The sequence below is a fragment of the Pogoniulus pusillus genome, unplaced genomic scaffold (assembly GCF_015220805.1).
Source record: "Pogoniulus pusillus isolate bPogPus1 unplaced genomic scaffold, bPogPus1.pri scaffold_58_arrow_ctg1, whole genome shotgun sequence".
Lineage (NCBI taxonomy): Eukaryota > Metazoa > Chordata > Aves > Piciformes > Lybiidae > Pogoniulus > Pogoniulus pusillus.
Window position 1 is genome coordinate 454,736 of NW_026974711.1, and position 19,598 is coordinate 474,333.

At 59.6% G+C, this 19,598-nt stretch overlaps 1 protein-coding gene across 3 annotated transcripts in view; it reads right to left on the reverse strand.

Annotated features, from left to right (window-relative positions):
* Positions 1-19,598, reverse strand: part of DIP2B (disco interacting protein 2 homolog B) — a 63,574-nt gene that overhangs the window by 22,444 nt on the left and 21,532 nt on the right. The window contains exons 2-16 of one of the 3 annotated variants that reach the window (XM_064141581.1): positions 19,291-19,362; positions 14,273-14,416; positions 13,766-13,891; positions 10,976-11,188; positions 8,289-8,441; positions 7,285-7,404; positions 6,871-7,068; positions 5,641-5,732; positions 5,453-5,545; positions 4,630-4,753; positions 3,547-3,656; positions 2,808-2,910; positions 1,565-1,629; positions 1,229-1,322; positions 865-984 (exon numbers count right to left, since the gene is read on the reverse strand). In XM_064141581.1, the coding sequence (XP_063997651.1) occupies positions 865-984; positions 1,229-1,322; positions 1,565-1,629; positions 2,808-2,910; positions 3,547-3,656; positions 4,630-4,753; positions 5,453-5,545; positions 5,641-5,732; positions 6,871-7,068; positions 7,285-7,404; positions 8,289-8,441; positions 10,976-11,188; positions 13,766-13,891; positions 14,273-14,416; positions 19,291-19,362 (1,827 nt within the window). Of the gene's footprint in view, positions 1-864; positions 985-1,228; positions 1,323-1,564; positions 1,630-2,807; positions 2,911-3,546; positions 3,657-4,629; positions 4,754-5,434; positions 5,546-5,640; positions 5,733-6,870; positions 7,069-7,284; positions 7,405-8,288; positions 8,442-10,975; positions 11,189-13,765; positions 13,892-14,272; positions 14,417-19,290; positions 19,363-19,598 lie in introns of all 3 variants that reach the window. The other 2 variants (XM_064141580.1, XM_064141583.1) reach the window with 2 other exon arrangements.

Consider the following 19,598-nt stretch of genomic DNA (forward strand, 5'->3'; position numbering starts at 1 on the left):
AGCACTCCCAGAGCATCACTCCTGAAAGCTCCACACTTGCAGCTGCCCAAGGAGCACAGAGGAGCTGAGAAGCCTGCACAGTGCCAGCTGGGAACGAGCAGCTCCTAACTGCCCTCCCAGCCTGCTCCAGAGCTGCTCCAGGATGAAGTTCCAGCAGGCTTAAAACACTTCCTGGAGCCGCAGGGGCAGTGCAGGCAGGCAGGGGCAGTGCAGGCAGGCAGGGGCAGGGCAGGCAGGCAGGGGCAGTGCAGGCAGGCAGGGGCAGAGCAGGCAGTCAGGGGCAGGGGCAGGGCAGGCAGGGTGTTGAGGAGGGGGGCAGTGCAGGCAGGCAGGGGCAGTGCAGGGCAGGGGCAGGGCAGGCAGGGGCAGAGGCAGGGCAGGCAGGCAGGGGCAGAGCAGGCAGGCAGGGGCAGGGGCAGGGCAGGCAGGATGTTGAGGAGGGGGGCAGTGCAGGCAGGCAGGGGCAGTGCAGGCAGGCAGGGGCAGGGGCAGTGCAGGCAGGCAGGGGCAGTGCAGGGAGGCAGGGGCAGCTGCCAAGCAGAACCACAACAGGACCAAATACACTCCCAAGTGTCCCTGCCAGCTGGTGCCATCCAGGCAAACATTCCAGAGGCCACAAGGACGAGCAGAGAGCTGAAGGAGCTCTGCTGAGGGCAGGCTGAGGCAGCTGAAGCTGTGCAGCCTGAAGAAGGCTCCGGGGAGAGCTCAGAGCTGCCTTTAGCAACTGAAGAGGCTCCAGCAGAGCCGAGTGACCTCTGAAGGTCCCTTCCAGCCCAAGGCATCCCAGGCCAGAGCGCAGGAGCTGCGCAGGGCTCTCCAGCAGGGGCGCAGAGGGGGCAGGGCTGGCGGCAGCAGGGCACTCACAGGGGTTGGCGCCGTCGGTCACCACCAGCATGCGCAGCGAGCCCAGGCTGACGTCCCTCTGGTCCCGGTGAGCCATCATGGCCCAGTGCAGGTCTCGGCACTTCACCAGAGCCACTTTGGCTGCAATCAGCACACAAAGCCCCAGGTGAGGACAGGAGAAAGCTCTCCAGGAGTCGCTTCCAGCTGCAGACAGCTCTGGCTGAGGGCACTCACTGCAGCCTGCTGGGGCCATGTGCAAACCTCCTCAGCCAGGCTCCCCAGGGCAGGAGGATTGGAGCTGGATCCATCTGTAAGGTCCCTCCCAACCCAAACCATTCCATGGGTCTAAGGAGCTCCGAGCAGTGGAGCACACAGAGGTGGGTACCTTTGTGGGCATGGACTCTCTGCACCCAGGAGAGTGGGCAGGTCTTCATCACAGAGTAGGGCACGCTGATGGTGTGCAGCTTGTTCATGACATTCTGGAGAGCAGAGGAGAAGGTTTTTAGCTGAAGGGATCACAAAACCTGTCCTGAGGCAGACACAGGACTCAGCCTCACTCCCCCCTCCAGGCCCCTCCTGGCTTTGAGCAGCCTGGGCTGGTGGCAGCTGTCCCTGCCTGTGGCATGGGAGTGGCACTGGGTGGTCTTTGAGGTCCTTTCCAACCCAACCCACTCCAGGACTCCCTGAAGTGCCTGAGGAGGCCACCCCAGGCCCAGCTCACCGTCAGAATGCCATGCCACAGGCCTGCATCCTTCTTGAAGTCCAGAACATTCACTATGGTTTCCCCTGGAAAAGAAAGGTGCAGCTGGAAGTGAAAGGTGCCAGGAGAGCCCTGGGCTGCTGCTGCTGCTGGGACCTGCTGCCCTCTGAAGCCATCACTTGGCTCTGCCAGATCTGCCCCAGCAGGTGCAGGCAGTGCAGAGCCCTGAGCTGCTCACACATCTCAGCACTCAGAGCTCCTCCTTATGCACAGCAGAGCCCAGTAGCAGCTCTAGGGAGGGAGGGGCAAGGGAAGGACTCCCCCAGCCCATAATGCACAGCAGCACAACAGGCAGGGCCTGAGACTTGTGGGGCAGGGGAAGGGCAGAGAGCAGCAGGCAGGGCAAGGGCAGAGAGCAGCAGGCAGGGGCAGGGCAGGGAGCAGCAGGCAGGGGCAGGGCAGGGAGCAGCAGGCAGGGCAAGGGCAGAGAGCAGCAGGCAGGGGCAGGGCAGGGAGCAGCAGGCAGGGCAAGGGCAGAGAGCAGCAGGCAGGGGCAGGGCAGGGAGCAGCAGGCAGGGGCAGGGCAGGGAGCAGCAGGCAGGGCAAGGGCAGGGAGCAGCAGGCAGGGCAAGGGCAGGGAGCAGCAGGCAGGGCAAGGGCAGGGAGCAGCAGGCAGGGGAAGGGCAGGGAGCAGCAGGCAGGGGAAGGGCAGGGAGCAGCAGGCAGGGCAAAGGCAGGGAGCAGCAGGCAGGGCAAGGGCAGGGAGCAGCAGGCAGGGCAAAGGCAGGGAGCAGCAGGCAGGGAAAAGGCAGGGAGCAGCAGGCAGGGCAAGGGCAGGGAGCAGCAGGCAGGGCAAAGGCAGGGAGCAGCAGGCAGGGGCAGGGCATGGACCAGCAGTCAAGCTCTGCCTGCCAGGAGCAATGGAAGCTGAAGTGAAGGCTTCCAGAAGCCAAAGTCTGCATTTGGAAGCAGGGGGGCACAGAGCTGGGGCTGTGCACCCTGGGGAGCAGAAGGCTCTGGGAGGATCTCAGAGCTGCCTGCCAGCTCCTGAAGAGATCCTGCAGGAAGGCTGCAGAGGGACTGGGGCATGAGGGTGTCTGAGCCAGGCCAAGGGGGAATGGTTTGGAGCTGAGGCAGAGCAGGGGGGAGACTTTCTGTGGTCTACTGTTGATTGGTCACCGTCCAAAGCGCGAGAGGCAACCCCTGGAGGTGCTGTTTGGAGCCTCCTTCCATCACCCCTCGATGTTCCTGTGCCACCTCCTACCTTCAGAGTAGTTGCAGGCCTGGGACAGGGCCTGGCAGTGAGCCAGCATGGCACCACGGGACACTGCCACCCCCATCACGCTGCCCTCCTTGCTCGTCTTGTACTAGAGGGGAGGAAAAGAAAGCCAAGAGTGGGGCCCTGGCACCATGGCTGAGGGAAAGGCAATCCTGGGAGCCACAGCAGAGCAGTTTTGGTTCTCTAAAGCTGCTAAATTAAAGCCTCTGCTCAGAGCAGAGCTGGGAGCAGCTTTGCTGCTGAGCACTGAGTCACTTCCAGCTGACTCCAAAGACAGGAGCTGAAGGTGGCAGTTGGAGGTTTGCCTCCATGTCCCCCCCTCACACAGCCTCCTCCTCATCCTCCCTCAGAGCCAAGCTGTGGTTGCAGAGCACTGCCAGAGGCTGCCCTGCTGAGCTGCACAACAGAACCTCAGCAGCCCCCAAATGCTGCTGACCTCAGAGCCCTCAGCAGGCTGCTCTCAGGCAGTGGCCTCGGGGGGCTGAGCTGCCTCCTCCACCACCACCAGCTCCCTGTCACCAGGACACTGCTCCCCAGCTCCTGCTCAGCAGCACTCAAGGCCACAAAGGCTTTCACAACAAAGCCCAGCCCAGGCTGGAGACAGGGAAGGGCTCGTTTCAGTGGCTAGAAACTGAGCAGTGAAGGTGGTGAGGTGCAGGCTTCACCCCTGGAGCAGCAAATCCAGGTCAGGGCAGCTGCTTTCCCCTCCCCACTCCCTCCTCACCTCGATGTATGCTGGCTCAGGTCCTGCAGCTGAGATGTTTGGCTGCCAATCCTTGGGAGACTTGGAGAGGTATTTTGAGTCTGTCACAACCCACTTGAGCCTGGGCCAACCTAGAGCCAGAGTTGAGTGCCACTTCAGCAGCAGTTGATTTCCCGAGGGATTGACACCCTGCAGGAATGCACTGACACCACCCCCCTGCCCAGGGCCACTTACACAAGCACAGTGCCAGGCCAAGCTGGCAGCCAGGAGGTTCAGCTGGGTGCCCATCAGGGGTGCAGCTTCTCCCTCCCCCCACAGGAAACCTCCTGCAGCCTCCTGTGTCCCCTGCTGGAACTGCTCTGGGACCTGCCAAATGCCACTGGAGGGGGCTGAGGAGGGGCCCTGGCTAGCAAAGGGGACTCTGCCCCTGGGCTCTGCTCAGACCTCACCTCCAACCCTGCCTCCAGCAGGAGGAGGACACAGAGCTGTGGAGAGAGGCCAGGGGAGGCCACAGAGATGAGCCAAGGGCTGGAGCAGCCCTGCTGGGAGCACAGGCACAGGGAGCTGGGGGAGAGGAGAAGGCTCCAGGGGGACCTCAGAGCTGCCTGCCTGTGCCTGAAGGGATCCTGCAGGAAGGCTGCAGAAGGACTCAGCATGAGGGGGTCTGAGGCAGGCCAAGGGGAATGGTTTGGAGCTGAGGCAGAGCAGGGTGAGAGTGGAGTGAGGAAGAAGTTGTGCAGCAGGAGGGTGCTGAGAGTCTGGCACAGGCTGCCCAGGGAGGCTGTGGCCAAGGTCAGGCTGGATGAGGCCTTGGGCAGCTGAGCCTAGCTGAGAGGTCCCTGCCTGTGGTGGGGAGGTTGGAGGGGCTGAGCTCTGAGCTCCCTTCCAGCCTGAGCTATTCTTTGCTATTCAGCACAAACCTGAGACTGTTTCAAACCTTCTGCATGAGGGCTCCAGAAGCAAGCAGCACCTGGACCAGTGCAGATCCTGCACAGAGCCTACCCAGGGGAGTGATGCTACCAGAAAAGCTGCCCCTGTGCCCCCCTTGAAATGCATCCAGGCAGCAGCAGCAGAGGATCAGAGGAAGCACAGGACCAAGCTGACCTTTGAACTGCACAATTTCTCCATTCTGAGTTTTTGGAAGCCCTTTCAGACAGACTTCAGTGGTGAGGGCCAAAGCAATGCCACAGCTTCCCAGCAGGAAACCAATCTGCTGCCCACCAGCATCCTGAGGAGGAAGGGAAAAGTCATCTCTGGCTGAAGGTGAGAACTCAGCTCTGCCCCTCCCAGAGCCCAGGCTTTGGTCATGCTTTGGTAGCTTCTGCTGCCAGCATGGAGCACGAAGAAGAAACAACCCAAGGTGCCCACAGCTGCCCACAGCTGTCCCTTTGCCTTCTCATTTTCCCTCTACATCCAAAGCCTGGCAACGGTTTGAGACCCAAACAGCCACAGCTCTGCAGGGGTGGCACAGCCACAGCTGCACAAGGGTGGCACAGCCACAGCTCTGCAGGGGTGGCACAGCCATAGGTGCACAAGGGTGGCACAGCCACAGCTCTGCAGGGGTGGCACAGCCACAGCTGCACAAGGGTGGCACAGCCACAGCTCTGCAGGGGTGGCACAGCCATAGGTGCACAAGAGTGGCACAGCCACAGGTGCACAAGGGTGGCACAGCCACAGCTCTGCAAGGGTGGCACAGCCATAGGTGCACAAGGGTGGCACAGCCACAGCTCCCCGGGGGTGGCACAGCCACAGCTCTGCAGAGGTGGCACAGCCACAGCTGCACAAGGGTGACACAGCTACAGCTCTGCAGGGGGGGCACAGCCACAGTTGCACAGGGGTGGCACAGCCACAGCTCCCTGGGGATGGCACAGCCACAGCAGCCTCTCCCTCTGAGGTCCACCAACGTTACCTTTCTGGTTAGAGGTACCTCTATAGGCACTGGGATGACCTCTGCCAGCAGACAGCCATAGAATGCCACCATGAACATGACTGGGTCGTTGTTGGGGTACACCAGGGCTACCTGCAGGGCAGGGAATGCTGTCAGCTGGAATGCCAGGAGGGCACTGCAGGGCTCAGCTCTACAGGCACTCAATGCCAGGTGGTTCTGTGCCTTACCCTGTCTCCAGGCTTCAGCACAGGCTCGTTTTTGGTGCCCAGCTTATTGAGCAGTGTGTAGGCCAGCTTCAGACTTCTGCTCCACAGTTTGCCTACAGCACAAAGGAGAGAGTTGGACAACCTTAAACCAACTCAGCACACAAGAGAATCTCTCAGTTCCTGACTGCTTTGGGCACCTGCAGTCACCTCCTCTGCTTCAGCCACACTCTCAATGCCCAGGCAGGTGTCTGCAGCCATGCAGAGGGCACCAACCCTGCCCTGTACCCATCTGTGCTGGTTTGAGGCTGGTTGGAGTATTTTAGTGAGAGAAATTGGATGCTAGGCTGTGAAAAGCAAACACTGCTGAGGTCTGCTTCACTCAGAGGTGTCCTGAGATGTATCAAAGCAAGGAAACAGACACAGATTAAGAGTCTGTGTCTCTGTCAGAGGCTGTGTCCCTGCTTTCCTCCCTGAGCTGCTTCTGGGTACCTAAATCTTCTGTTCCTATCCCCCCTTGCTCATCCTCCCAACTCACCTTGCACATAAAGCAGGCTCTGGGATAAGGCAGAGGGGTGGAAAGAAGGTGGGGGGTGGTTGGGAGAGCTCCTCCTGGGGACACTTTGACTTGTACAGCTCTGTCTATGCTGCTCTGAGGCTGATTGGAGCATTTCAGTGAGAGAAATTAATGCTAGGCTGGAAAAAGCAAACACTGCTGAGGTCTGCTTCACTCAGAGGTGTCCTGAGATGTGTAATAACAGGACACAGACACAGAGAAGGCAGAGTGAGAGTCTCTGTCTGTCAGAGTTGGTGTCTGTGCTTCTCTCCCTGGGCTTTTGCTGTGCAACCAAACTAATTCTGCTTCTAACCTCCCTTTGCTCATCCTCCAAACTCACCTTGCACATAAAGCAGGCTCTGGGATAAGGTAGAGAGGAGGAAGGAAGGTGGAAGGGTGGTTGGGAGAGCCCCTCCTGGGGGCTTTGCTTTCTGGGAGGGGGTTTCTGTGTCTCTGTACCACCTTTAACTTGTGCAGTTCTGCACAGAGCTGCAGACATTTGTGCTGTGTTGTCACTCTCTGCTTCTACCTCGTGCCAAGCTGCAAACCTAAAGCCAATCTAAAGCTTCACTCCTTAACTTCCAGCTGGCTGAGCCTGAGGGACTGCAGAAGAGCAGGGAGGGGGCAGGTAACTCCCAAGCCATGGCACCAGCCCTGCTGGTGCCCGCAGGCAGCGGTGGAGCCAAGGCTCAACTCACCATAGGTGAGGGTGTACACAGGCTTCCCTGTCACATCCAGGGCTGTCAGGCAGGGGCACTTGGCCTGGGTGGTTCCCCAGCGTTGCAGGGCTGCTTCCAGGGCAGGAGGCCAATTGCAAACCACTCCCAGGGGCTCTCCCTTCACTGGGGTCATCTGGCGGCCCTCAGGCTTGGGCTGGTTTGGGTCAGGCTGTGGGACTGAAGAGGATTCAATCAGGTCTGCAGCTCAGCTCTGCTGCTGGAGAGCTGAAGGAGGCACTGAGGAGTTCTCCTCATCTCTTGAAGCTTTAGGAAGCTCTGTCAGGCCTCAGACACCTCAGGTTGGTCGAGGCCAGGCTGGAGGAGTCCAGCTGGGAGGGCTGCAGGTCTGTGCCCTGCTCCAGGAGCTGCCGGCCCCAGGCCTGAGGCTGTTACCTTCCACGATTTCTTCAAAGTCATCCACAAAGAACTCCTTCAGGGGAGGCCTTTTAGGTCTTTTCAGGGTGTTGAGCAGCTGCTGAATCTTGGTGGAGACTCTGCTGCTGACAGGAACCCCTGGGGGAGAGAGTCTGTCTGGCACAAGAGCTGATCCTGCCTGTGGGCATCCACACCTTACCTCCTGCCACCCAAGGACACCACTCCCTCATGCACCCACTCCTGGCTTCCACCCATGGAGGCTGTGCCAGTGCAGGCTGGCAGCAGCTGTGCCAGTGCAGGCTGGCAGCAGCTGTGCCAGTGCAGGATGGCAGCAGCTGTGCCAGTGCAGGATGGCAGCAGCTCTGCCAGTGCAGGATGGCAGCAGCTCTGCCAGTGCAGGATGGCAGCAGCTGTGCCAGTGCGGGATGGCAGCAGCTGTGCCAGTGCAGGATGGCAGCAGCTGTGCCAGTGCAGGATGGCAGCAGTTCTGCCAGTGCAGGATGGCAGCAGCTCTGCCAATGCAGGATGGCAGCAGTTCTGCCAATGCAGGATGGCAGCAGCTGTGCCAGTGCAGCATGGCAGCAGTTCTGCCAGTGCAGGATGGCAGCAGCTGTGCCAGTGCAAGATGGCAGCAGTTCTGCCAGTGCAGGATGGCAGCAGTTCTGCCAGTGCAGGATGGCAGCAGCTCTGCCAATGCAGGATGGCAGCAGTTCTGCCAGTGCGGGATGGCAGCAGCTGTGCCAGTGCAGCATGGCAGCAGTTCTGCCAGTGCAGGATGGCAGCAGCTCTGCCAGTGCAGCATGGCAGCAGCTGTGCCAGTGCGGCATGGCAGCAGTTCTGCCAGTGCAGGCTGGCAGCAGCAAGCACTGTACCAGTTCTCTGTTAACTGAGTGGTCAAGAAGTGCTAGCAGCAGAAATTCCCTTCTGAAGCATCCCCTCCCTGACCTCCCCTGCCTCTGCCACACCCACTCGTGCCCCTGGCACAGACCCAGGGCACAGCCTTTGCTCTGCCAGCCCCATACCATCAGCAGTGTCCATCAGGCTGGAGCGGTTGGAGGCCTTGTGCATGCCCTTCACAATGCCTGCAGGAGGAAGGTCGACTGCTGCTGGCCGTGCTGAGGAGGAGGAGGAGGAGGAGGTAGTTGCTGTGACATCTGGGGGCACTGAGACAGTCTCTGCAAGAGAGGAGGAGGTTGGGGGGCAGTGAGCAGGACCCTGCTGCTGGCAGCTGCAGCAAGCAAGCCTCAGCGACCTGCTCCCAGCCACCTGCACGCAGTGGCTGGGGCTGAGGCAGCTCTAATTAGTGCTAATCACACCGAGGTGAAGCAGCTCCAGGAGGTGCCCAGCAGCACTCCTGGGGAATGAACACAAAGGCACAAAGTGAGTGGCTTTGTGCATGGCAGGAGAAGTCCTCCTCCTGCTCCCTAACCTTCCCAGCAGCTCCAAGCTTTTCATCTTCAGCACTGTGAAAAAAAAGACCTCAAAAAACCTCAAAACAACCCAAAAAAAAAAAATCAAAGCAAAAAGTTTGGGATCCAGAGGAGCTCAGCCCCAGAACACAACTCTGCAGCAGCCTCTGGTGTTGGAGTTCTGCTGTTTGGTTTTTGGTCACTAAAGGCTTTCCAAACCAAAGCTCCCAGCAGGTTGTGACCAAAGCAGGGTTGGGGTCTGAGTGCTCCCAGCTGGGGGCCTGAGCAGCAGCAGCTGGACCAGCACTTAGGTGAGCAGCTTGGAAGGCTACAGAAAGCTGCTGCTTGCTTTTGGTTCCAGCTGCAAGGTTCTGCTCAGGGCAACCTGCAAACTTCCAAGCAGCAAAGCAGGCTGTGGGGGTGGGGCAGGGATTCTCCTCTTGGCTTTCCCTTCAGCAAGAGATTTTTGCTTAGCTGGGATTGCTGCATGGACACAGCAGGTTCAGGCATCTGCCAGGGCAGGAATGTTCTGTTCCAGCTTAACAGAACCAGCAACTGCTGCTTACCAAGGGAAAACCACACAACAGCTCTGCAACAGGGGCCTGGAGTGCTGGGAGGAGGGGGCAAGGATTGAGGTTTGAGGAGGGCAGATTGAGACTGGAGATGAGGAAGAAATTCCTGAGAGTGAGGGTAGGGAGAGCCTGGCACAGGTTGCCCAGGGAGGTCATGGATGCTCCCTCCCTGGAGGTATCCCAGGCCAGGCTGGATGAGGCCTTGAGCAGCCTGGGCTGGTGGAAATGTCTCTGGCCATGGCAGGGGTTGGCACTGGATGGTCTTTGAGGTCCCTTCCAACCCATTCCATGGCTCCATGAAACCCTGCACAGGGCAGCCTGAAAGGATCAGGCCTTGAGTAATTCCCACAGGAAGGTTTTGGGGATTGATCCTCTGTCCCCCAAACTTCTGAGGAGGAAAAAGCTCTCTGTGTGTGTGCAGACCTGTGGAGACAGGGGGCAAGGAACATTGCCCCAGCAGCAGGAAGGATCCAAGCTCAGTGCAACTCCAACCATCTGCAGGACTTTTCACTGCCCCCTCCAGGGCTGTGGCCAGTCACAGAGGTTGAGTTTCTGGGCACTCAGCCAGCAGGAATGTGGCACCTGCATGGCACAGGCAGCCCCAGGAGAGCTGTCAGACTCCTCTAACACATGAATGCCACCAGCCAGGAGCTCCTCTGCAGGCAGAAGCCAGATCAGCTCTGCTCCCACTGCAGAGGAGAAGGCTCCCTGGGTGCTGCAGCTCCAAGCCAGGCCCCACAGACACATCCCTCCAGCAGCTGCTCTGGCTGGGAACTTTCCCACCTCTGAGAGCTGCATCCCAGCAAACAACCAAACCAACCCAAGAGCAAGAAAGCCCCAAAACAGACACCAAAGGAAGTGGGAGAGTTGTCAGCCAGCCCTGCTGAGCCCTGCTGTGCACTGCTGGCCCCAGCCCCGCCAAGCAGAAGCAGAGAGCACACAACACAGACATGGCCTCAGCTGCAGTCCCTTCCTCCCCAGCAGCTAAAAAAAAAAGACAAACAGACACAGAGCAAAACCAAACTGCAGTCTCCAACAGAAGCAGCAGCAGCGAGGAGCACCTCAGAGCCTCAAAAAACTGAGCCTGGGGTATCCAGATCTGTAGATTTTGCTCTGGCTTCTCAGGACCTGCCTGCTCTGAGTCTTCTCAGCCTGCCCACAGCAGAGCTGTGCTAAAGGATTCCTCTGCTAGAGCCACTCCTGCTCACTGCTGTGTTCTCCTCTGCTCACAGCCCTGGGTTTGGTGCTTTAGCTTTCCCCTTCCCACCTGGCACAAACAAGGAGCAAGCCTTGCAGCAGGGAGAATGGCAAACCACAGCAGTGCTCCCACTCCAGAGGCAAACCCAACCCCCCCCCACCACCTCTGCCATCCCTCAGGACACAGATGCCAAATGCACTCTTGCAGGTGGTGGCTGTGCACAGGCAGGGACTGCAGGCACAAGCAAGAGGGCCAAGAGCAGCTTGTGCCTGCTGGGCCCCACAGCCTGCAGGCTCTGCTGCCTTGGCAGCCTCCTGCTCTCCACTTCCCCTCTTTCAACCACCTCAACAGCCTGCAACTCTTAAGGGAACAAAAACCAACCCCAAAGCCCACTCTGCTGGTGCACCTCCAGCAAAGTGCAGCGAGCTCCATCCCTGCCTATGCCCTGGAGCTGAGCCCTGGCAGCAGCTTTGGCTTTAGCGACACGACCTGGAACTGGCAGCGGCGTTCTGTTGGTGCCCATCTCCTACCTATTCGAGCATTGGCAAATACATCAGCTAGAGACCCACTGGTCCCTTTGCCTTCTCCATGGGACAGTGTAGAGGATGCTGATGAGGATGTGGATGACCCCTGAACAGATCGGTTGATCCAAGACTCAGCATTCTGCAAGCTCTGGTGCAATGCAGCAGAAAGAGCAGCCTGGCGCCTGAGCGAGCCCTCGTCCTCGGAGGCAGAAGATGTGTCTGTGTGGAAGCAAAGAGAAAATCCAGCTGCTGGGCAGCACAGGGGCACTGGGCAAGCTCCTGCCAGGGCACACAGCAGGGTGCAGCCTGGCAACAGGAGGACCTTTGGTTCACAGGCTGCGGCAAACAAGGTAACGTCCAAAACATCCAAGCCGAGAGAGGCAGTGAGACACGGTGGGAACTGAGGAGGTTTGGAAGCTTGGGGAGGGGAGGTTGGGACTGGAGAGGAGGAAGAAATTCTTGGCAGTGAGGGTGGGGAGATACTGGCACAGGTTGTCCAAGGAGGTTGTGGCTCCCTCCTTCCTGCAGGTGTTCCAAGCCAGGCTGGGTGAGGGCTGGAGCAGCCTGGGCTGGTGGAGATGTCGCTGCCCCTGGCAGGGGTTGGAGCTGGATCAGTTTTAAGGTCCCTTCCAAGCCACAGATTCACAGAATGGGTTGGGGAGGAGGAGACCTTCAAGATCCCCCAGCCCAGCTCCCTGCCATGGGCAGAGACACCTCCACCAGCCCAGGCTGCTCAAGGCCTCACTCAACCTGGCCCTGGACACCTCCAGGCAGAGGGCATCACCTCCTCAGGCTCCTTTCCCCGGGTCCCTCACTCCTCCCTCTGCCCTCTCTCCCACTTCGGCACTGGGCAGGGAGGGGTCAGGGTCTCTGCCAGACCTGAGCAGCCACAGCAGCACAGCAGAGTCCAGGCCCCGGGGAACAAAGGTGCTGAGGCCACAGACAGAAAACCTTTTGTCTGAGCTTCTAAATGGGTCCCTTTCAAGCGCAGAAAACAACAAACCCCCAAAGCACCCAGAGGGAGCTGCTCCCTAGGCTGGCAGAGAGCAGCTGCCTGGGCTGGCCTAGAGCTGGGCACTGACTGTCAGCTCCTCACTCCCTGCTTGCTCCCTGCAGTTGTGCAGAGCCACACTCAGCTAGGCCTGGATTTATGGGATCCTCCCAGTGCTTGTCTGTCCTCAAGCTCCTAAATCACCCTCTGCCCTCTGGCCAGAGAAGGACATGAGCAGCCATGAGCATAAAGACTGACTCCAGAGCTAGGGAGGTGCCAGCCTTTGTTTGTGCACCCACAGCTGCAGTCCTGGTTGGTACAAAAGCTGAGACCCAAGCAGGCAGCAGGAACATGCAGCAGCCCCGGGAGAAAGGGAAGGAAAGAGGCAGGGGTGAAGGAAAGCAGGAGGCAAACAAAGAGGTGTGAGTGAAGTGGCCCAGCAGAGCAGGTTCAGAGATGAAATGACAGAGAGATGAATCCACAACCTCCAGGGGACTGCAGCAGCCCAAGTGGCTGTGATGCTTCTGCACAGTGGGAGACAACAGAGAAGTCACTGCTGAGAACTGCAGACATTGACCTTTGGGGCAGTGCAGAAAGCTGCTTGGAAACAGAGGCTCAGTAGCTGCTGCACAGGCACAGTGGCAGACACAAGCTCCCAGCTCTGCAGGGATGGCTCAGGAGGGAAAAGTCCTGCAAGTCCTGGAACCCTCCCCAGGGCCCCTGGCCAGAACTGTGCATTGCTGCAAATCATTTCCCTGGATATTGATCTGAATTCCCCTGGACCTTCACAAAACCCAAACATGAATTATGCAACCAAAAGAGGTGAGGGAAGCAAGAGAAGAAGCCTCAGTGCAGGAAAACTGCTCAGCTCCTGCCAACTGCCTGCATGGTCCCAGAAGAGGAATCACTGCCACAGCCCTAACAGCAGCCCCGGGAAAAGAAGCAGCTGCTGGAATGCAGCAGGAGCAGAGCAGCAGAAGAGCTGCAGCAGGAGCAGAGCAGCAGGAGCAGAGCAGCAGGAGAGCTGCAGCAGGAGAGCTGCAGAAGGAGCAAAGCAGCAGGAGAGCTGCAGCAGGAGCAGAGCAGCAGGAGCAGAGCAGCAGGAGCAGAGCAGCAGGAGCAGAGCAGCAGGAGCAGAGCAGCAGGAGCAAAGCAGCAGGAGAGCTGCAGCAGGAGAGCTGCAGAAGGAGCAAAGCAGCAGGAGAGCTGCAGCAGGAGCAGAGCAGCAGGAGCAGAGCAGCAGGAGCAGAGCAGCAGGAGCAGAGCAGCAGGAGCAGAGCAGCAGGAGAAGAGCAGCAGGAGCAGAGCAGCAGGAGCAGAGCAGCAGGAGCAGAGCAGCAGGAGCAGAGCAGCAGGAGAAGAGCAGCAGGAGCAGAGCAGCAGGAGAAGAGCAGCAGGAGCAGAGCAGCAGGAGCAGAGTAGCAGGAGCAGAGCAGCAGGAGCAGAGCAGCAGGAGAAGAGCAGCAGGAGCAGAGCAGCAGGAGCAGAGCAGCAGGAGCAGAGCAGCAGGAGCAGAGCAGCAGGAGAGCTGCAGCAGGAGCAGAGCAGCAGGAGAGCTGCAGAAGGAGAGCTGCAGAAGGAGAGCTGCAGAAGGAGAGCTGCAGAAGGAGAGCTGCAGAAGGAGAGCTGCAGGAGAGCTGCAGCAGGAGAGCTGCAGCAGGAGCAGAGCAGCAGGAGAGCTGCAGCAGGAGAAGAGCAGCCCCAGAAGTGTTGGGGACCTTCAGTACCGGGGCAGCTGCAGCCTCTGGATAGGAAACTGCTGCCAACTCCTACCTTGAGATCCCCACAGACAGCAAGAGCCTAACCTGGGGGCGTGCAGGCATCAGCTGGAGACTGGACGAAGGTGGATCTGCGCTTGGTTGGCATGGGCAGTGCCATCTTCTGCTCCTTGTGCTTCGCCAGGGCTGCCTGAACTGCTTCTGTGTGGATGTCTGCAAGAGGCACAACACACACAGGGCTCACACACAGCCACTGCTGCTGTCCAGCTGCATCCACGCAGCTCTCACCCCCCCCCCCCCCCCCCCCACCACCAGCACCTTCCCACACAGCTGCCCTTTGCCAGCTCAGGAGATCACTTCCCTCTGTTTTGGTAGAACAGGGAAAGGAGCTGAGGCTTGGGAAAGTGCCAGGCTCTGGCTGGTGGTGCCCTGTGACAGGGTGAGGAGCGAGGGGCACAAGTTGGAACCCAGGAGGTTCTACCTCAACGTGAGGAGCAACTTGTTCGGTGTGAGAGGTGCTGGAAGCCTGGAGCAGGCTGCCCACAGAGGCTGTGGAGCCTCCTCTGGCCCCCAGCCCCTCCCTGGCTGCCTTACCCGAGCGGTAGCGCTCATCCCGCGCCCCTCCTGAGCGAGCTCGGTGGAACTTGGATGAGGATGAAGCTGAGGATGCTGAGGATGGAGCTGCAGATGGAGCAGGCATCTGAGGTCTGGATTCCTTCTGCTGCGCTGGATCCACCCCTGGAAAAGAGTTCACAGCTCCCTGAGAGCAGGGAATAAGAGGAGCAGGCACAAAAAGCACAGAGCTCAGCGGGAGGACAAACTTCCTTGGTGGGAGGGTGCTGGAGGCCCCAGGGGGCTCTGCAGTCTCCTTCTCTGCAGGCTTTCAAGACCCACCTGGATGTGTTCCTGTGTGACCTGCCCTGGGTGGCCCTGCCCTGGCAGGGAGGTTGAGCTGGGTGACTTCTGAGGTCCCTTCCAAGGCCTTTCTAATACTTCTGCTGCTTTTTAACAGCTCTTGGCTCTACACTGAGTGCTTTGGGACCCTCACCCTGCCTGGGAATGGGCTTCAAGGATTTAGAGACTGAGAGACTTTGTACATTAAAGGATTCTGTAGATTAAAAGACTCTTTATGAGCATCACCAGGGCTGATCACCAAGGGGAGGTTTGCATGCACAAGCAGGACAGCAGGATGCAGCTGGCAGAAGAAAGGCAGCAGCAAACCTGTTCCTCTGCTGCTTTTGCATACAGAACTGAACACAAGGGCCAGGGCTGGGCTGGCTGCTCCTGCCAGGATGCTGTCTCCAAGCTAGGTGCCTGTAAAGATCATGGAAATGCCAGCCTGATCTAGGGTAGGGTGTCCCTGCTCATGGCAGGGGGGTTGGAATTAGGTGATCCTCGTGGTCCCTTCCAACCCTGACTGATTCTGTGGCTCTATGAAATAACAACTCCAGCACCTGAGGCTTGCAAGGCAGCCTGGGCAGCAGCTCCAGAGCCAGGGCTCAGCTTGGGCAGCAGCTCCAGAACCATGGCTCAGCCTGGGCAGCAGCTCCAGAGCCAGGGCTCAGCCTGGGCAGCAGCTCCAGAGCCAGGGCTCAGCCTGGGCAGCAGCTCCAGAGCCAGGGCTCAGCCTGGGCAGCAGCTCCAGAACCAGGGCTCAGCCTGGGCAGCAGCTCCAGAACCAGGGCTCAGCCTGGGCAGCAGCTCCAGAGCCAGGGCTCAGCCTGGGCAACAGCTCCACAGCCAGGGCTCAGCCTAGGCAGCAGCTCCACAGCCAGGGCTCAGCCTGGGCAGCAGGCAGGGCTGCAGCAGCTCAGTGTGACTGCTGCTGTCTGCCAGTACTGCAGGGCTGAGAATCACAGAACCAAGCAGGTTGGCAGAGAGCTCCAAGCTCAGCCAGCCCAACCCAGCCCCCAGCCCTGCCCAATCAACCAGACCATGGCATGAACTGCCCCAGCCAGGCTTGGCACCAACACCTCCAGCCATGGGCACTGCACCACCTCCCTGGGCAGCCCATTCCAGTGCCAATCACTCTCTCTGACAACAACTTCCTAACAACATCCAGCCTCAGCCTGCCCTGGCACAGCTTGAGGCTGTGTCCCCTTCTCCTGGCCCTGCCTGCCTGGCAGCAGAGCCCAACCCCACCTGGCTACAGCCTCCCTGCAGGCAGCTGCAGGCAGCAATGAGCTCTGCCCTGAGCCTCCTCTGCTGCAGGCTGCACCCCCCCAGCTCCCTCAGCCTCTCCTCACAGGGCTGTGTCCCAGGCCCCTGCCCAGCTTTGTCACCCTTCTCTGGACACCTTCCACAGACTGAGCAGATGCATCAGAACTGGGCTGGGAACCTCCAGACTGAGGACTGGAATCACCTCCCGAGGGAAGCAGTGGGTTTGAAACCCTGAGCAGTTGGCAGACTGAGCTTGGCAGGGTGCTTGGCAGCTCCTGCCAGCTCCACTGCCAGCCAGCAAGGCTGCAGCAGATGAGCCTTGGGGGTCCCTCCCTGCCTGGCTCTGGGGGCTCTGTGATTGCAGGACTTTTGCAGGAGCTACCCCCTAGGCACTAGCAGAGGACAGGGAGTTAACTGCTTGGCCTGAACGAGGCATTCCCAGAGCCAAGGGGGAAGATTTGCAATTCTGATACCCTCTGAGTGAACAAAGACCAAAATAATCCCCACTTGTGGTAGCTGCAAGCCAAGACTTGTACCTGGGTGAGAGCCTCAGAGCTGCTGAGCTGCAGCACGTGTGGGGCACGACTGAGGGTCAGGCCAAGCTGGGCTCTCACTGGATGCTGTCCCACCCCAGCTGCCACCTGCAGTGACCTGGCACTGAGAGAAGGGAGGCTGAGGGACACTCATCAGCCCCTACAGCTCCTCCAGAGAGGCTGGAGCCAGCTGGGGTTGGTCTCCTCTCACATGCAACAATTCAATTGCAACTCCATTGTAGAGAGCTGTTGAGGTGCTGGAAGGTGCCCAGAGAAGGGTACCAAGGCTGGGGAGGGGCCTGGAGCACAGCCCTGTGAGGAGAGGCTGAGGGAGCTGGGGGGGTGCAGCCTGCAGCAGAGCAGGCTCAGGGCAGAGCTGATTGCTGCCTGCAGCTGCCTGCAGGGAGGCTGTAGCCAGGTGGGGTTGGGCTCTGCTGCCAGGCAGGCAGGGCCAGGAGAAGGGGACACAGCCTGAAGCTGTGCCAGGGCAGGCTCAGGCTGGATGTTGTTAGGAAGTTGTTGTCAGAGAGAGTGATTGGCACTGGAATGGGCTGCCCAGGGAGGGGGTGCAGTGCCCATGGCTGGAGGTGTTGGTGCCAAGCCTGGCTGGGGCACTGAGTGCCATGGTCTGGTTGGTTGGATAGGGCTGGGTTGGGCTGGGTGAGCTTGGAGCTCTCTGCCAACCTGCTTGATTCTCTGATCCCATGAAGTGCCAGCACACGAGGGAAGGGCCTCAAGCTGCACCAGAGGACCTTCAGGTTGGATGTCAGGAAAAGAAACTCCTCAGAAAGGGCTCTCAGGCCTTGGCTCAGGCTGCCCAGGTCAGTGGTGGAGTCCTCATCCCTGCAGCTGCATGGATGTGGTGCTGAGGGCTGTGGTTCAGTGGTGCTGAGCAGCAGTGGTGGGTTGTGAGTTCTGGGTGAGTATCTGGACTGGATCATCCCCAAGGTCTCTTCCAAGCCCAACAGCTGCACAGTTCCATGGCTCCAGGAGTTGAGGCCAGGACAGCCTTACCCTTGGCAGCAGCCTGGCAGAGAAGCAGCCTGGCAGAGAAGCAGCCTGCCTGTGCCCCCTGCTCTGCCTGCAGCAGCAGCACCTCAGGAGCACAGCCTGGGAAGCTGCTCCAGATGCTTTCTTTCAAGCCTTTGTGAGCAGCAGGCAGCACCCAGCAGTGAGGCAACCACCTTGGGCTGCCAGCCCCACCAGCTCTGCCAGCTCCACGCTCAGCAGTGGCTGCTGGAGCAGGGAACTTGTGTCTGCAGGTAATTAGCTGCTGCCTGGGAGCGTGGGGCAGGTCCCAGAGGCAATGGGAATGCAGCAGAGGTTCAGCAATCAGCAGCTCCCCAGCCCCACTGCCGACAGGCCCTGACCTGTCCCCACAGCCCCTGCCCCTCCTTCCACCTCCCTGAGAAGCAGCCAAGGCAGCAGGCAGCAGCAGGAAGGTGCTCTGAGAGCTGTGCTGCACTGAACACCAGCACTGAGCCCTCCTCCTGCTGCTGGGGACTCTCCAGCAGTGCCTCCCCTGGCTCTGGGTCGCTCATGCACAGCCCCAGCAGGCTGCTGCCAGCAGGAGATGCCCAGAGAAGGGGCAGGTGGAGCTAGGAGGTGTGAAAGCTGAGGGCTGAGCCAGAAAGCAGTCAAAATGCAGCCTTAATTGGTGACCTCTCATCAGCCTGGGCCTCTCCCTGAGCTTTGGCTCATTCTGCAGCTTTCAAAAGCACAACAATCAGAGTGGCAGGGCCCAGGCAGCCCTGCCAAGCACTTTTGTTTTGCCCCTCCTGATTAACCAACAGTTGCTGAACCAAACCAAACATGCATGGAGAGGGACAGGCATGAGGGGCATAAGACCACAGCGAGGCACTGGCACAGGCTGCCCAGGGTGGCTGTGGCTGCTCCCTCCCTGGAGGTGTCCAAGGCCAGGCTGGATGAGGCCTCGAGCAAGCTGAGCTGGGGGGGGAGATGTCCCTGCCCATGGCAAGGGGGGTTGGAGCTTCAAGGATCCTTCCAACCCAACCCCTTCCATGGATCTATGAATCTATGTCTGATGAAAAGCAGCAGAGCCTCAAAGTTCCCAGAGAACAGCCACAGGATCCTTTTGTGCTCCTCAGGAGATTGCCTGAACTCAGCTGCTGTAATGCCCCCAGAAGCCCCCACCCTGCCCCCTCTCTCTGCCCAGCAGAGGCAGTGCCCATGGTCAATAAATGCACTTTTAGCCTTTGCTCCTGCTCTGAGCCAGTGGGTCCCAGCAAGCCCAGCCACAGAGCTGGCTGCAGAACATCAGCTCCTGCTGGCTGCAGAGCTGAGGCTGGCAGCAGGGCAGGTGCTGGGCACAGCCCTGCAGCACTCAGCAGGCAGACCTGCAGCCATGTCCCTCACTCCCCAATGAGCTGCAATTACCCTGCCCTGCTGCTAAGCATCCTGCCACCAAGAGCAACAGATGGGAATGCAGGGCAGGAACTCAGCTCCTGTGGTCAGAGAAAGCCAGAAAGGATGAGAATTGGCTCTCTGGGTCCTGTGTCTGGCAGGCAGGGGCAGGGCACACGGAGCAGGGCACACGGAGCAGGGCACACGGAGCAGGGCACACGGAGCAGGGCACACGGAGCAGGGCACACGGAGCAGGGCACACGGAGCAGGGCACACGGAGCAGGGCACACAGAGCAGGGCACACAGAGCAGGGCACACAGAGCAGGGCACACAGAGCAGGGCACACAGAAGCACTCCCCACAGACCTCCCACAGCTCCTGCAGCTCGCTCGGAACAAGCAGGGGCAAGACACTGCCCTGGCTGGAGGCATCCACACAGCCTCCAGAGTGTCTCTGTTGGACAGCTAAGAGACCACAGAGCCCTGAAGCCTGTGCCCCACTCCACAGATCCCTCCAACACCAAGGGTAAGCCAAAGCAGCTGGCAGAGGAACCTACCTGGGGTCTGTGGCAGGTAAGGAGCCAGCAGCTTCGCTCTCTTCTTCTCGTACCCCTTCTGTGTGATGTCTCCTAGAACCAAGGACAAGAGCTCAGTTAAGCATCTCCACATCCTGCACCCTGAGCTCTGCCTGCTTTGCTCTTCAGTGACAGGAAGGTTGCAGAGGGCACTCAAGATGCCCAAAACACCTGGGACCAGCCAGAGGTGAGGACTTTGGTTCCATGCAGTCTCTGGCAGAAGCAGTGCAGTTTCCCTTGGGATCCCAGGGCTGCACCAGGTAAAGGCAGAGATTTGAATCCCAGCAGCT